The 15,779-nt window shown below is 48.3% G+C and overlaps 1 protein-coding gene across 2 annotated transcripts in view; it reads right to left on the bottom strand.

Annotated features, from left to right (window-relative positions):
* Positions 1-15,779, bottom strand: part of PDIA5 (protein disulfide isomerase family A member 5) — a 138,203-nt gene that overhangs the window by 84,164 nt on the left and 38,260 nt on the right. For both annotated transcript variants that reach the window (XM_049878259.1, XM_049878251.1), the window contains exons 4-6: positions 8,309-8,392; positions 7,988-8,033; positions 1,050-1,142 (exon numbers count right to left, since the gene is read on the bottom strand). In XM_049878259.1, coding sequence (XP_049734216.1) covers positions 1,050-1,142; positions 7,988-8,033; positions 8,309-8,392 — 223 coding nt within the window. The remainder of the gene's footprint in view (positions 1-1,049; positions 1,143-7,987; positions 8,034-8,308; positions 8,393-15,779) is intronic.

Here is a 15,779-nt window from a genome sequence, read left to right as displayed (position 1 = left end):
CCACGTGAGCAGTACCATCAGCTTCTGACGTGTGTGGCCCTCTTTCATTGCACCCACCATGCTTTTTCAAAAGACTTTATCTTCTAACTCGTGATACCGGTGCTTTCTCTCCCAGAGAAGTGTTGATACCCGGCCTTTACAATCCAGTCACCACAGACCCACTGGGTTGGCCGAGTCTGATCACGCATGATCCCTCTTCCAGAAAGTATAAATGGCATTATTTTCTTTTGCACCAACGCTAGGAGATAATTTTCAATGAAAAGGGAGAGGAAGTGGAGGAAGATAAAACGTATATTTTATTTTATCAAGATAAGAACAAGCATCGCCTTTCCAGCCACTTGCCTCACAGACCACGTGAAATGTCACAGAGGAGGTCCTGTCCACCCCGACATGAAGGCAAAACAAAGGAAACAAGGCAGATGCACGAGCCCAATATGGACATGGGTACTCATGGATAAAGACACACATACAGGCCAGGTGGCAGCAGGCTGTAGAAGGAGGGGGGCCAGGGCCTTTTGATAAAAACAGGAAGGACTTGTGAAGACTATAAACCAGAACTACCCCTCCACCTGCTGCTAAATCTGGAGATTGATGCTTAAGAGGCTAAATAATTTGCTCAAAGTTACACCATAACTCAGAGCTGTACAGGCCTGACCCAAGCCTCTAGAAATCTATTCCAAACCTCTCAGATTACGGTGTCACTTAAAACATACACATACACAACGGCAACGCCAATCCTGACAATATCTGGGTTACACAAAAAGGAGGATGTTTAAATTTATGTTCTTGTAAGGAAAACCTAAATATGTCAAAGTACATTAAAATAAAGGGGTGAAGGAGAAACTTCCTCAGGCAGTCAGCCTGTGGGCCCCTGTTAGCTGCACCCTAGAGCAGGAAAGAGGAATGAAAACAGTAGAGCACTGGAGAGAGTATCAGTCATCCTGCAACACCCCACTTCTCAGTTCCTTGGGCTCCCCTCTTGGGAGGCCCTGGTACAAGAGAAGCTTCCAGCAGCCATCAGAATCTACTGTGTATATGGCATACATTACCTTTTCATTGTCAATGTGGACAACATCTTTGGCTCCAGGGTCTTCCTCCCACAGTGGGGGCCCTTTTGGGTCCTTCAGAAAGGCCACCATGGACTGGGGAAAAGAAGAAAGAAGACAAAATGCATTTTAGCCAGGAAAAGAGGGAAGAGGGAGAATGAGGAACCTGCCCTGCTCCCCTGCCCGGAGATCCAAATGCCCTGGGCCCAGCTCCATGAAGCAGCCAGTAAGGCGCAGCAAGTGGCGTAGGCTGGTGGGGAGGGGAGGGGGTGTTTCCACTGCTCACTGGTATCACTGTTGTTGTCTTAGGTGCCACGGGGTCCATTTTCAAGTCACAAAGACCCCATGTGATACAGTAGTGCCCTAAAGACACCCCCACCACCCAGTCAGACTTTTTCAATCATTTGACATCTCATTCACTCCAGTGATTCACATTTAATACGCCTCTTCAAGGACAAAAAGAGGATATTTGAGACAATTAGTTGGCTTATTCAAATCAGAGACACACTTCCACTTCTACTAAATCTCAACTCCTCCAGGAAGCCTCTGTGATCAATTCAAATAAAGGTCTCCAGTCTTATCCAAACTAGAAGCTTCCACATCCACACAGCCACTAAACCTCCATCAATCCCATAAGCAGATAATCACACCTACCTGTACCCTTCACATTATTTCATGATGTGAGTTGGTTTTGGGCTGCATTAAATTCTGATTATCCTCTGCCTGTGTGAGTCAGTGGGGCTCAGGCCTGGAAGCCCCCAGCATAATGCAGGCGTCTACAGTGCCTGCTTATTGCTCTACATCTCTTTCTTGAAGGCCCCCCTCCAAGACTGCTGGGCATAAACAACTGACAAAGACTTTAAGGATAGAGGACTTAACTACCCTCAGGCAGATTCTCCATTGAAAGTAATAGCTGGAGGGGCTGGAAAGGGCTCTGGTTGGGTAGGTGGCTGTCTGAAACATGGGCCAAGAGGTAGCCTACACTAAATGATGTTGAAATGCCAGAACTGCCTTGGCATATGGGTAGACCTCAACTCACGGTATCTTCAAGTTACGACAAACCAAACTTACACGACAATCCTTTTTTTTTTTAATCTTATCGTTAGTAATATGTCTTACATACAATGTTGCAGTATGTAATCTGCTGATATCATCATTCTCAGATGTTCACTCACAGACGCTCAATTTTATGATTTACTATTCAAAACACTGCTGTAGAGCAGGCAACGGCCTGGTCTACGGGCCGGGTCTACAGTGAAGTTGGTGTCCATATTGAGAGTCATAACAGATAGGAAGTTCCAAGCATTTGATCGGGATAATATGATGGGGAGATCAGTGGAAAAATCGCCCATCTGGCAACAACACTGAATTTAGAACTTCCTATCACAGATACGGAACAGCTCACAGATCACAAAGCAGGGGAACTGACAGAACGGGACTGAGGGGGTTTTGAAGAGGGAAGAAATGCTGAAGAAGGAAATAATGATGAAAAGGAAGGAGAGAAGTTGTCAAAAAAAATTTTTATAGTGAAAAGATTAGTGGGAGTTTTTTCTAAACTAAATCAGGGGCTTCAGTTGCTTGACAACATGGATCCAAACCCTGATTACTTTGCTACAGTCGACAGGCAGATTTGAGAAGCAGTGAGATGTTACCATGAAATACATGAAGAGGAAAAAAAAAAGGACGTACAGACAACTTTCACTGATTTTCTGACTAGAAACACCATCCCCATTCCCAGGGATAATCCAGGTGATCCAGAACCTTCCACAAGTGGAGTTATTACCGCAAATGACAAGACGTCAATGTTGTCCAACGCTTCTTTGTCAGAGTAAACTTTTATGATTCGTGTGTTTTTTATGTATGTAAGTATGTATTAAAATATATAAGTTTATATGCAATGTTTCCAGCCCCCAAAGACAAATAAAGAACGGATTTATAAAGATACTAACAATAAAAGGCAATAATACTGAAAATCAAAAAAAAAATTAGGCATTTGACTTATGTCAAAACTGACTTATGACAACGTCTCAGAATAGAACCTTATCGTAAGTTGGGGTCTACCTGTACTGGAGAGAAAGGTATCCAGAGGCTTAGAAGATTGGAACATTGGAGTGGATTTATCATGTAAGACCTGCCCACCCACCTGGGAGTGCCCAGAGGACACACCTTTCACCATGCCTTTGAGGGTATTTGACTGTAAGTAAAGAAGATTACGTTCTATAATATGTCTGAGCCTCACCTAGTCAGCTGAAGGCTTTAAGAGCAAAAACTGAGGTTTTGTACAGAAAGAGTTCTGCCTCGAGACTGTAACACAGAAATCCTGTTTGTGTTTCCAGCCTGCTGGCCTGCTCTTCAGATTTTGGGCTTTCCTGCAACTCAGCTGTGTGAGTCAATTCCTTAAAATATACCCCTCTCATACTGGTACAGCAACAGATACAGAGACCAATGGAACAGAATTGAGAATCCAGACATAAATCCATTCACATATGAGCAGTTGATATTTGACAAAGGCCCAAAGTCAGTCAAATGGGGAAAAGACAGTCTCTTTAACAAATGGTGCTGGCATAACTGGATATCCACCTGCAAAAAAATGAAACAAGACCCATACCTCATACCGTGCACAAAAACCAACTCAAAATGGATCAAAGACCTAAATATAAAATCTAAAGTGATAAGCATCATGGAAGAAAAAATAGGGACAATGTTAGGAGCCCTAATACATGGCATAAACAGTAAACAAAACATTACTAACAAGGCACAAGAGAAACCAGATAACTGGGAGCTCCTAAAAATCAAACACCTATGCTCATCCAAAGATTTCAGCAAAAGAGTAAAAAGATTACCTACAGACTGGGAAAAAGTTTTTAGCTATGACATTTCCGATCAGTGTCTGATCTCTAAAATCTACATGATACTGCAAAAACTCAACTACAAAAAGACAACCTAATTAAAAAATGGGCAAAGGATACGAACAGGCACTTCACTAAAGAAGACATTCAGGTAGCTAACAGGTACGTAAGGAAATGCTCACAATCATTAGCCATTAGAGAAATGCAAATCAAAACTACAATGAGATTCCATCTCACTCCAACGATGTTGGTATTAATCTAAAAAACCCAAAATAATAAATGTTGGAGAGGTTGTGGAGAGACTGGAACACTTATACACTGCTGGTGGGAATGTAAAATGGTACAACCACTTTGGAAATTGATTTGGAGCTTCCTTAAAAAACTAGAAATAGAATTACCACATGATCCTGTAATCCCACTCCATGAAATATATTCTAGAGAATTAAGAGCCTTTACACAAACAGGTATATGTACACCCATGTTCACTGCAGCACTGTTTACAGTAGCAAAAAGATGGAAGCAACCAAGGTGCCCATCAATGGATGAATGGATAAGTAAATTATGGTATATTCACACAATGGAATACTACACATAGATAAAGAACAATGATGAATCCGTGAGACATTTCGTAACATGGAGGAATTTGGAAGGCATCATGCCGAGTGAAACTAGTTGCAAAGGGACAAATATTGTATAAGACCACTATTATAAGAACTCGAGACATAGTTTAAACAGAGAAGAAAATATTCTTTGATGGTTATGAGGGGGAAGGGAGGCAGGCAGGGAGAGGGGTTTTCACTGGTTAGAGAGTGGATAGAAATTATTTTGGGTGAGGGGAAGGACAACACGCAATACAGATGAGGTCAGCACAACTAGACTAAACTAAAAGCAAAGAAGTTTCCTGAATAAACCGAACACTTCGAAGGCCAGCGTAGCAGGGGCGGGGGTTTGGGGACCATGGTTTCAGGGGACATCTAGGTCAATTGGGATAATAAAATATATTAAGAAAACATTCTGCATTCCACTTTGGTGAGTGGCTTCTGGGGTCTTAAACACTAGCAAGCGGCCACCTAAGATCCATCAACGGGTCTCAACCCACCTGGTGCAAAGGAGAACGAAGAACACCAAGGACACAGGTAATTATGAGCCCAAGAGACAGAAAGAACCACATAAACCAGAGACTGCATCGGCCCGAGACCAGAAGAGCTAGATGGTGCCCGGCTACAACCTATGACTGCCCTGACAGGGAACACAACAGAGAACCCCTGAGGGAGCAGGAGAGCAGTGGGATGCAGACCTCAAATTCTCATAAAGAGACCAGATTTAATGGTCTGACTGAGACTAGAAGGACCCCAGAGGTTACGGTTTCAGATCTTCTGTTAGCCCAAGACAGGAGTCATTCCCAAAGCCAACTCTTCAGACAGGGATTGGACTGTACTGTGGGATAGAAAGTGATACTGGTGAAGAACGAGCTTCTTGGACCAAGTAGACACATGAGACTATGTGGGCATCTCCTGTCTGATGGGGAGATGAGAGAGCAGAGGGGGCCACGAAAATAGAGAGCTGAGGGAAGGAGTACGCTATCTCATTAGGGAGAAAGCAATTAGGAGCATAGCAAGGTGTATATAAATTTTTGTATGAGAGACTGACTTGATTTGTTAACTATGGCCTTCCATAGACCCTCAGTGGGATCAGAAACTCACAACGGGTTGATAACTACTGCTCTGGAGGGGTTCCTTTTCCCACACCCACCATAAGCTGTACTACAGCCTGCCTTAGTGACAAGGAAACAAGATATATGGACGGAAATCAGAAAAGAAATGGCCTCTTCTAATTTAACAATTAAAACAGTCATGCTAGTTACCTTTTGCTTTTCAGGTGGGGCTTATTCTTGTTCAATTGAAGCTGTATTCAGCCTACAGGTTCTCGCTAAGTCAGTCTAATTGAACAATACCTTATCCACCTGTCTAAGTCTGCAGACTTCAGTACCTGGGAACTTAGCCCCCACTGTCCTGTTCTGGGTGCACTGAATCCCAGGGAAATGGTCTGACACCTGCCCCCTGGTCTTCAAGGGATCTTCATGGCTGGGACAGCACACACACAGCTTACAGGGCCTTGGGAGACAGTCATCTGAACTTAGACTTCTGGGCACCTCTCGTCCTCACCACGTACATAAGGATTTGGTGGACAGACTTTGACAAGAAAAGGGTGCTAACCCAGCAAGTTCTCCTCTTTCTATTCTCGCTCTCTGTGAACATTCTGGGGGAGGTGGGAGAGTGGGGAGATGTAAGAAGCCCTCATTTATCTGGACTCCTTAAGGGGCATGGCACAGCCCTTATGATCAGGTCCTGCCCGACCATGGCAAGATGCAGCAACAACAGCCACATGGAGTGCCCAGCCTGCCAGGGCTCCTCCATTTCCCTGGAGACAGGGCCCCAGGGCAGACCCTGAAAGGAAGCAAATCAGTGCCCAAGGAGGCTCCAGCTGAAAAGCGAGAAGCCCCATGCAGTCCTGGGATACTCTCTGCCACTCTCCCCTCCCCTGGAGAGCTCGAGGACTCTGCCCCAATCCCTGGTGGCCCTGAAGGCTTTGGGGGCCCCGAGAACAAAGATGCCCCCTCTGCGCAATGAGCCCTTATTACTGAAACAGAAGACTTTGACCCTGTACAATGCTCAGCCCACTGCTCCAGCTTGTTGATGCAGAAATCACAAGAAGGATGAGAGAAAGCAGACCACAAGCATCTGGTCTTTGGAAGGAACAGGACAAAGGCCAGGGCTCAGCCCCCACCCATGCACTCCCTGGAGGGCTCAGACCACCTGGGAGGAGAAGGGGCTCATTGCTCCTTTCCTGTAACAGTTCTGAGCAGTTGATACATGCTGCTCTAGGATCCCAGGATGCAGTCCTCAGAGCCCCTGGCTAAATATAAACGGAACACAGCCTCCAAAAAAGCAGCAACAGCAACAAAAGACACCAGGCCCCTCCTTCCATCACTGCACAAGCACTTCCAACATTGAACCCAACGAAATCTTGTTCCTGGGGAGCATGCATCTTCTCCAAGGATCTCAGGTGATATCCTAACCACAGAATGAAAAGGACTGAGGAACTCTAGTTGGTATTAATTTTCTCTACATGTCTATGTGGGTGTTGAAATGAGTAATCTGGCTGAGTCTCTGAATAAGGTAAAAGCTGCAGCAACTTAAAAAAGAACAAGTGTTACTGGATAAACAGGAAATGACCTGCAGAGGTGGGGAGGCCAGAGGCCGGAGGCCAGAGGCCAGAGGGAGACAGGCAGACAGAGGGAGAGCGGCACAGACACATGGATAGGTAGGAAAGAATGAAAGGAGATGCAGATGGAAAGAGAGAGTCAAAGAGCTGGTAACGCAGAGTCCAGCCAAGTCTAAGCAGCAAGAGAGTTAGAGAAAGTAAGTTGAGCATGTGTTGGGACCAGCAGAAATATAATGGCCCAGCCAAGGCAGAGAAATGTTGCAGGGACCAGAAGGAGAAGACAACTGGTTTGAGAAAGAGAACGCAGACGGAGGAGGAGCTGACAACAGGGCAGGTCCTGCAGCTTACAGATATCCATGGGCATTGTTCATTTAGGCTTTGCCGTCTACTACTAAATTGAGTTTGCAGTAGGGACCATCTCAGGGACCTCTGCATCCATTTAGAAGAAGCTCCATCAGCCCAAAGGCGCCAACCTGCCCATGTCCTGTGCCCGAACTAACCTGAGAGCAAAGAGTCCCCTCCAGGCCTGTGGGCAGGCACTGTGGACACAACACAGAGATGAAAGATGGGCCCTGAAGCCACAGCAAAAGCGGAAGCCCAGGCCTTTGGAGGGGAGGTGTGTTGACTTCCCTTGTCACCTTGGACAAATTCACAAATTTATCTACAAGGCTGGTCATCCCCGTTGTGTCAACAGTTAAGTTTTTTCTAGATATTTGGCTGACATACGCTCAAGAGATAAGCATCCCTTCAAGTCATTCAGAAGAGTTATTTGTGCAACGTGCCCTTCCTTCTCTCAGACGGAACATGCCAGATTCCTGGCGTCCATTCAGACTCCACCTCTGCTGAGAACGAGGGAGGCAAATTTACCTTAAATGTCACAGCTCGGTTATATTCAGTATGAAACGCACCATCCCTGTCAAACGAGGAGAAAAAGGCATTAACTTTAAAATGATTGTGAAGTTACATACCTCTGGTTTCCTGCAGCATCTTAATAAGGCTCAGCTATCGAACACAGTTCAGGGTTTTTTGTTTTTGTTTTTTTAAGAAATAATTATAAAAACAGGAGGAAAAAAAAAGAAACCCGATTCTGAAATAAAATTAATCTGACGAAAAATCGCTGTCTGCTGAGAATACTGATGGAAGCTTTCACCACTTACTTGGAAACTGGAAATACCCACGTCTACTTACTGGTAATGGAATAATTCAACCTTTTTGTCCTTTGGGCTCAGGTCAACTTTCATCTTCTTGCACAATTTTCTACTCTCTGCGTCACTGAAAGGCAGAAACGTCGGGAACCATTTGTTACCTGAAATCCTCAGGAAGGCACTGACAGGGCAAAATCTGCCTGGAGCCCAAGAAATAAAGCAGGGAACTTGGGATTCTCAGTAGCAAGTGAGGACCTTAATAAACAGGTTTTCAGAGAGCTGGCGGAGGGCTAACCACCAAGGACAGGCAGACAAGAGAGGACGTAAGGGGCGCACAGACAGGCCTGGACAAAAAAAGTGCCCCAGAAGCTGAGGGGGTGCACAGCCCTTTCTAATAACAAAAATGAACCCAGAGTGTAGACCAGTGGTTCCAACCCTGTCCGCTCATCAGAATCACTTGGGGATGTTTTCACAAAATACTCATTCCTTGGCCCTCCCCAGGTCAGTACGTCAGAATCTCTGCGGGGGTGGGCCTAAGCAGGATTTTTATTTCTAAAGCTCTAATGTGCACTGCGCCATCTGACCAGGAGAAGGAGAAAACGTTCTACAATGTTGAAGCAGTTATGAAATCTGACCAGGTACTAATAAAAGTCAGAAAGAGAAAAGGGGAAAGCTTCAGTAAAGTGAGCCCTTCCTTTGGCTTCTGGGGTACAAACCAGTTGCAGTCCAGCTGATTCCAACTCATGGCGACCCCGTGTGTGTCAGGGTGGAACTGTGCTCCACAGAGCTTTCAATGGCTGAGTTTCTGGAAGTAGGTCTCCAGATCCTTCTTCAGAGCCTCTGGCTAGCTTCAAACCTCCAACCTTTGGGTTAGTAGTCAAGCAGATTAACCATTTCATCACCCAGGGGCTCCTCTGAGACATTACACTCTTGGAATTCTCCTAACAAGAAACCCCCATCTGGTGCCATTCAGTTTGCAAAACACTCATGCGTGAGCTCATCTCATCTTGGCTCTCTTCTTTGTTAGACCAGTGGTTCTCAAAATGTGGTTTCTGGACCAACAACCTTAGCATCATCCAGGAACCTGTTAGAAATGCAAATTCTCAGCTTCACCCTAGACCTACTGGATCAGAACACTGTGGGGAGTCCTGTGTTAGGCCACTATCCTGCACCCACTCTTCCTCCTCTCCCCACCCATAGAAATGGGTTCTCCCCAAAGTTTGGCTTCTGCTCCGGCCCCTCAGAGACCCAACCTGCTCTCGCAGTGTCCCAAGACCTCACTGTACAATGCCAAGTCTGCCCAATGGGCAGCAACAGGGAGCCAGCCCCCCTACACATGTGAGCCTGGCTCCATACCACTCGGCCATCCCCCAGACCTAAACGGGCTCAGTGAAGGGGGCTTGGCCACCCAACTGCCACTGGCCATGGCTGACCACACAGCACCAGTCTCCAGAGAAAACTTGTGCCTGCCAGGTCTGACAGCCACCTGAGAGAACGTACCTTCGTCTCCCACCTGCCTGCATACCTCGCCACCGCCTAACAGCCATCAGCTCCACACAGCTGTGCACCAGCCCCCCGAACAGATGGACTAATTAAACCATTCCAGTCAATTCTAAACGCAGCAGTCATCAACGGACAGTCAAAAAAGGGAGCTCAGTGTAAATATAAACACAATTTGCAATTCAAGGTGCCTGTCTCACTGGAAAGGAGCGGGTGGGAGTCAGAGAGGGATGGTGTCAGGCATTCATTCCCAGGGCCATCATCCTGCCCCCACCTCAACCCTCGCCCAGGACTTCCCCTCCCTATTTCATCCCAGCTGTCTTCACCTCTGCAGCCACTGCCTGGTGCCTGGCAACCACTGGGGACTAAAGAAATGTGTGGTGATTCATTCAGAGGGAACTGTTAATGAATGAAAAGTTCTTCCCCCCAGGTGGGGCAGGCGTTTTAAGACCGGGAGACTGTACAGAGTGTAGGGATAAGCTGAGGGTGGGGAGCAGAGGCAGAGGGCAGACAACACACATCAGGAGGGCACCCAGAGCATCTGGAGGCTATAAACCTTCTCACCCTTAAAACCATCAGGGCACCACACATGCTTCTATGGACAGCATCCCGCAGGGCCTGGGTGGTGAAGCCCTCTCGCAGGCGGTGGGTTTGTTTGGGACCAGCTGCATCTGAGGCGCCCCTTTTCTGCCTGAGAGCTTGGCTAGGATATTCACAGCCGTTCACTTGGCACTTCCTGTCCTACATTGTTCTGCTGTACCCCACTGTTTCTGTGATCATCAACCTTCTACCCAACTGCAACTAACAGTGGTGGGTAGGAACCAAATCTAGGATGCCCCACGCCTCCCTCACCCCATGCTGGCATCCAGTGGGGGTGCCCTCCGAGTCTGCTCCCCGATTCCTGGGCTCACACAGCAGAGCTTGCCATGGCCCCCAAGACTCTGCGAGGCCCCCACCCCACACCAGCTCTCTTCTGTCAGGCCTCTTCCTGTGACTTCCACAAAAGCAGAGGGAGGAGTAACAGGTTTAGAATCTTCCAAACCTCAATGCCTGCCCACTCTGCCAGAACCCACTCTGTGGGACAGTCACACTGCTGCAGCCTTAGGTCCCCCAGAACCCAGGCCAGGTGCAGGAGCAATGCCTCACATCAACCAACCTCACCAAGTGGAGCTGAGAGGACACAGAGCTTCTCCCATGAGCACCAAGTCCAGCCCAGCCTGCAGCCCATGGCCCTCACACCAGTTAAGCTAATTGCCTGTCTCTGACACAGGATTCCTCGGTCGGGACTCTGCAACTCTCTCCCTTGCCACACCACATTCTCCTCTCCCTGAGCCCCTACACACACATATATACACACACAAAAAAATGCACACATTCTCAGAGTGGGTGCAGATGGCTTCCTGCCGTCTGACCACACCCAGTCCTCCTCCACTGCTGTCTTTCTCTCCACAGTGCTTAGCAACACCTGACCAACCTATCCGCTTGTCCAGTCTGTCTCCCCCATCAGAAATGCTTGCCCCATGAAGGCGACGGCTTTGCTTTGCTCACAGCTGCTTTCCCAGGGATACAACAGTAGCTGGTACACGGCAGGTACTCTGAATAAACTGACTGAATGGGTGAATGAATGCAATGAATGACTGTCTTGTTGCTACCAGGATGAGGTTCTGCACTCCCGGCTTCCTGGGCTCTGTCTGTTGAGCTCCAGGAATCCTGCCAGGTGACAATTTCTGACAGTGTTCTCCCAACTCTGCTCCCCTCCCTCCTACGATTCTGTCTCTCAGAGAGTACCAATGTGTGTGTGTGTCTATGTGCGTGTGCACACAGTAACTGTGCACTGCAGATAATAAAAGCCGCAAGAGGTCAAGATGGGAGAAAAAGCGCCCTAGCTCAGGGACTTAAAAGGATCTGGGTTGACTGATTAAGTACAATTAATGGATCTGTTGGCCACCTCCCTCTCTAGCTCCCTTCCCTGACCAGACACTGAAGTGCTAGGGGGGAAAAGCAGGCAGAGGCAGTGGGCAGGGAGAAAAGATATGCTGCTGAAATTGAGGGGGATAAAGAGGCCCTCACCTGCCACCCTCATCCCTGTCCTGCAGCAACCAGCCATTACTCAAGGGCCCTGCTGGGGATGCTGACAGCCAGGCCTCCCTTTACCCATTTACTCACCTATGGTTCCAGGGAGCAAGGCATCAAGGCTGTCAATCTGCTACGTCCACCCCTCCCCACCTCCCTTCTCGGGTCTCCCCTCCAGAGAATGTGGAGAAAAAGATTCCAGAGGCCTGTACCTGCTTCCCTCCCCACCCTCTGCCCAGACACACACACGCGTGCGCGTGCGTGCACACACACACATACACACACATGCGTGTGCCAGTTTGCATTTCCTGTGCGGTAGCTGGCTGCTCGTCTGCAGTGGCTGTTGCAGGCACACAGTGCTGGGTTTATTGGATCTTCCTGTGCGGCAATGATCATCCAAGAGACTGATGTCTTACGCTCCTGGGAGTCAGACCCAGGGGATGCGAACAGGCAGAAAGCAAAGAACTGAGGTGCTGGAGGCTTAGGAAGAGAGGGAGTGTCATCTCCCACCAGTCACAGCCTAAATTCCAAACCCTCCCCAGGATGGCTTGACAGCCAGCTGGAATAAGGCCTTCCAGATGCTGCTCTGCCATTAGCCAGCCCTGTGGCTTTGGGTGGGGCCTTTGGCTTCCTGAGGTGCAAAATGTAGATGTTGTCCAAATGAGCTGAATGAATGGAGGTTTCTGACTGCTCTGTGGGGCATCCAGGCAGGCCGCTTTCTACCCAGACAGATCAACCAGGGGCCAACATGGAGACCCAGAAATCTCTGAACCTCCGTCATCTCTCTCCTAACCTCCCAATCGGATCCTCAGGAAGCCACAGTCCTGTGTCAGCATTTTTATATCCATGCAAACAGTCAGCCTCCTCCCGGTGGGGCAGAAAGAAGGCTACTCTGAAAACCAGGAAGGCATGGACCTTGGTTGGATCCCAGCCTTTCTGGTTTCACCATCAACCAAAGAAGGAGGTAAACTCTTTCTCCCTTCTGCAGGATTTTACACGGCAGGAATCTGAGCAGATGGTCTTGGGATCCCCTGGGGGCTGGGTGGGGTGTGGCAAGGTAGAAGGTGCCATTACTTCAGAGACATGAAGAACGTGAGGAACAAGCAAGAAACGCAGGTGCCAAGCACCCTGGACTCATAAAAGAATGTAGCTGGAGGGTCCAAAAAAAAAAAAAACCCTGTTGCCACTGAGTCAATTTCGACTCATAGGGACCCTACGGGACAGAGTAAAATGCTCCATAGTTTCTAAGAAGTGCCTGGGAGATTCAAACTGCTGACCTCTTGGTTACCAGCCATAGTTTTAACCACTATGGCACCAGGGTTTCAAGGCAGGAGGCAATTAGAGATTGGTCTTGGAATAAAAAAAAAAAAAAAAAGGAGCTCGTTGCCATCAAGTTGATTCTGACTCATAGTGACCCTACAGGACAGAGCAGAACTGCCCCATAGGGTTTCCAAGGAGTGGCTGGGGGATTTGAACTGCCGATCTTTTGATTAGCAGGCAAACACTTAACCACTGGGTCATGGACAGGACCTCAGTGCTCACACAGCACTTTCTGATGTAGGTAGGACCTCTTTCGGACAGGGATCCTCCCCAACTGGGCTGCTCTCCTTGGTACTTACCTCAAGAAGGTATGTAATAAAGCATGAATTCTGCAGTACGGAGAATAAAACCAATGGGAATAAGGGAGAAAAGGTGTTTTCTCCTCCTCAGGCACAGAAGATGTCTGCCCTGCATCTGCTTTCCTGGCCCAACAGTTCTAAGGTTCTGCTCCTCAGCTGGGGCCCTGCTACCCCAGCAGGTGCACGGGAACGTGCCAGAAGGCATCAGGATAAACACGCAACTTGGTTCTGGGAGTCCATCTTATCCCATAGCAAGTAATGTTAAACGTGCTTATATTGAAAGAAAAGATTTATAAGGGAGCAAATGCAAATTCAAATAATTTTTAGAAAAAATCATAAGGCTTCAAAATATGTCATACCTGCCCTGGCAGACCCCAGTTCTTGGATCTAGGAAGCCAGCGCTGCTCCAGGGGAAATCAAGCAGATGAGGGAAGAAGAGCAGGAAGATAAGAAAGTGTGGTTGGGTGATGACCTTAACCCCTCAGGAAAAGAAAGCTAGGACGGTCTTGCCCCCAGTGAGAATGGGCCTCGGGAATTAGCATACCAGGAACACCTCCAGCCTGCTGGCTCCAGCTCAGCTTCCCAGAGAGCAACACTCCAGCCAAGGCCAAGCCCCGCTGCCAGGCTGCCAGGCGTGAGGGGAATACCAACCCCCTCACACACAACCCACTTAACTGCTGGGCAGCCACCACCAGCCAAACCAAGTGCGGCTGTTGAGGTCTGAGCCAGGAGGTGGAGTGAGGAGAAAGGAGAGCTGACAAACCACTGGACGGAAGCCAGGGGCCCTACAGACACCTCACAGCAACAAGTGGCAGGGCCTGGGACCAGAGGGAAACCAGCGGGGGGGGTGGGGGGGTGGGGGGGGAGGGGGTGCGTGCTCCTACAGACTTGCATGCACAGGCAGGGAAGAGAGAGCCAGAAAAGTGAAAAAAGAAGGGAAAGAAATACCCACATAGGGAGAAAGAAGAAAAGAGGCCAGAAAAATGGGGGAGGCAGGAACCGAGAGAAGGCAAGAGGCAACAGGAACTTAGTTGTTATTGTTGTTAGGTGCCATCGAGTCACTTCCAACTCATGGCGACCCTGCCTAAAATGAAATGAAACACTGCGGGTCCTGTGCCATCCTCACACTCATTGCTATTCTTGAGCCAGCCCACTGTTGCAATCCATCTTGTTCGGGGTCTTCCTCTTTTTCACTGACCCTCTACCAAGCATGATGTCCTTCTCCAGGTACTAGTCCTTCCTGATAACATGTCCGAAGTATGTATGTGAAGACGAAGTCTCGCCATCCTCGCTTCTTAGCAGGGTGAGAGAAAAGGGGAGGATGAAGGACGAAGGAGAGAGCCTCGGAGCGGAGGAGAGCAGAGCCACGAGAAGCAGACACCCAGGATAGGGGAGACACACACACAAAAAAGACCCCCCCCCCGAGACTGGAAGAAGACCCCCCCCCCCATACTCACACACTCCAAGCCCTGCAACTTCTAGGATTTTCTCAACTAGGCTTTTTAGGGATGAGAGCGACTTGGAAGATTTAAACTGAAGCCCAGAGAGGGGCAGTGATGTTCCAAAGGTCCGACAGCGGCTTGATGTCAGAGCCTGGACTTCCACCCAGGTCTGTGCCCATGCTTCTTTGGTTGTTTCTGTAGACGTGTGTGTGTGTGTGTGTGTGTGCGCGCACGCGCGCGCTTTAGGTGGAAGTTCACAGAGCAATCAGTCCCCTGTTCGATAGTTTGTGTATAAAGTAGTCCATGACACTGGTTTTATTCCCCACAACGTGTCTTCTGCACTCTCCCCATTTCCATCCTAGATTCCCCGTTTCCTTTCGTTCTGGTTTTTACCCCTTCCTGCCTTCTCATCTTTGCTTTTGGGCAAATGTTGCCCTTTTGATCTCGTATAGTTGATTGTTCTAAGGTGCATGTTCCTCTCGGGTGTTAATGTTTATCTTATGGGCCTGTCTACGGTTTGGCTGGAAGGTGGCCTCTGGGAATGGCTTCAGTTTCAGTTCAGAAGGGTGTCTTGGGGCCATAGTCTTGGGGGTTCTTCCAGTCTCTCTCAGACCAGTAAGTCTGTTCTTTGTGTGTGTGTGAATTTGATTTTTTGTTCTACAATTTTCCCCTGCTCTGTCTGGGACCCTCTGTTGTGATTTCAGTCAGAGCGGCCGGTAGTGGTAGCCGGGCACCATGTAGTTCTTCTGGTCTCAAGGTGCCCCACACTTCCACCCAAAACCTTCTGTAGGGGCATCCTCACGAGAACCAAGGAATCCTCAACCACTAAAACGGTATCGGATGAACAAATGCACCATCTCTCCCCCTCCAGCCTCTCCTT

Source organism: Elephas maximus, chromosome 1 (assembly GCF_024166365.1).
Source record: "Elephas maximus indicus isolate mEleMax1 chromosome 1, mEleMax1 primary haplotype, whole genome shotgun sequence".
NCBI classification, from domain to species: Eukaryota; Metazoa; Chordata; class Mammalia; order Proboscidea; family Elephantidae; genus Elephas; species Elephas maximus.
This window is presented reverse-complemented; position numbering and strand designations above follow the sequence as displayed.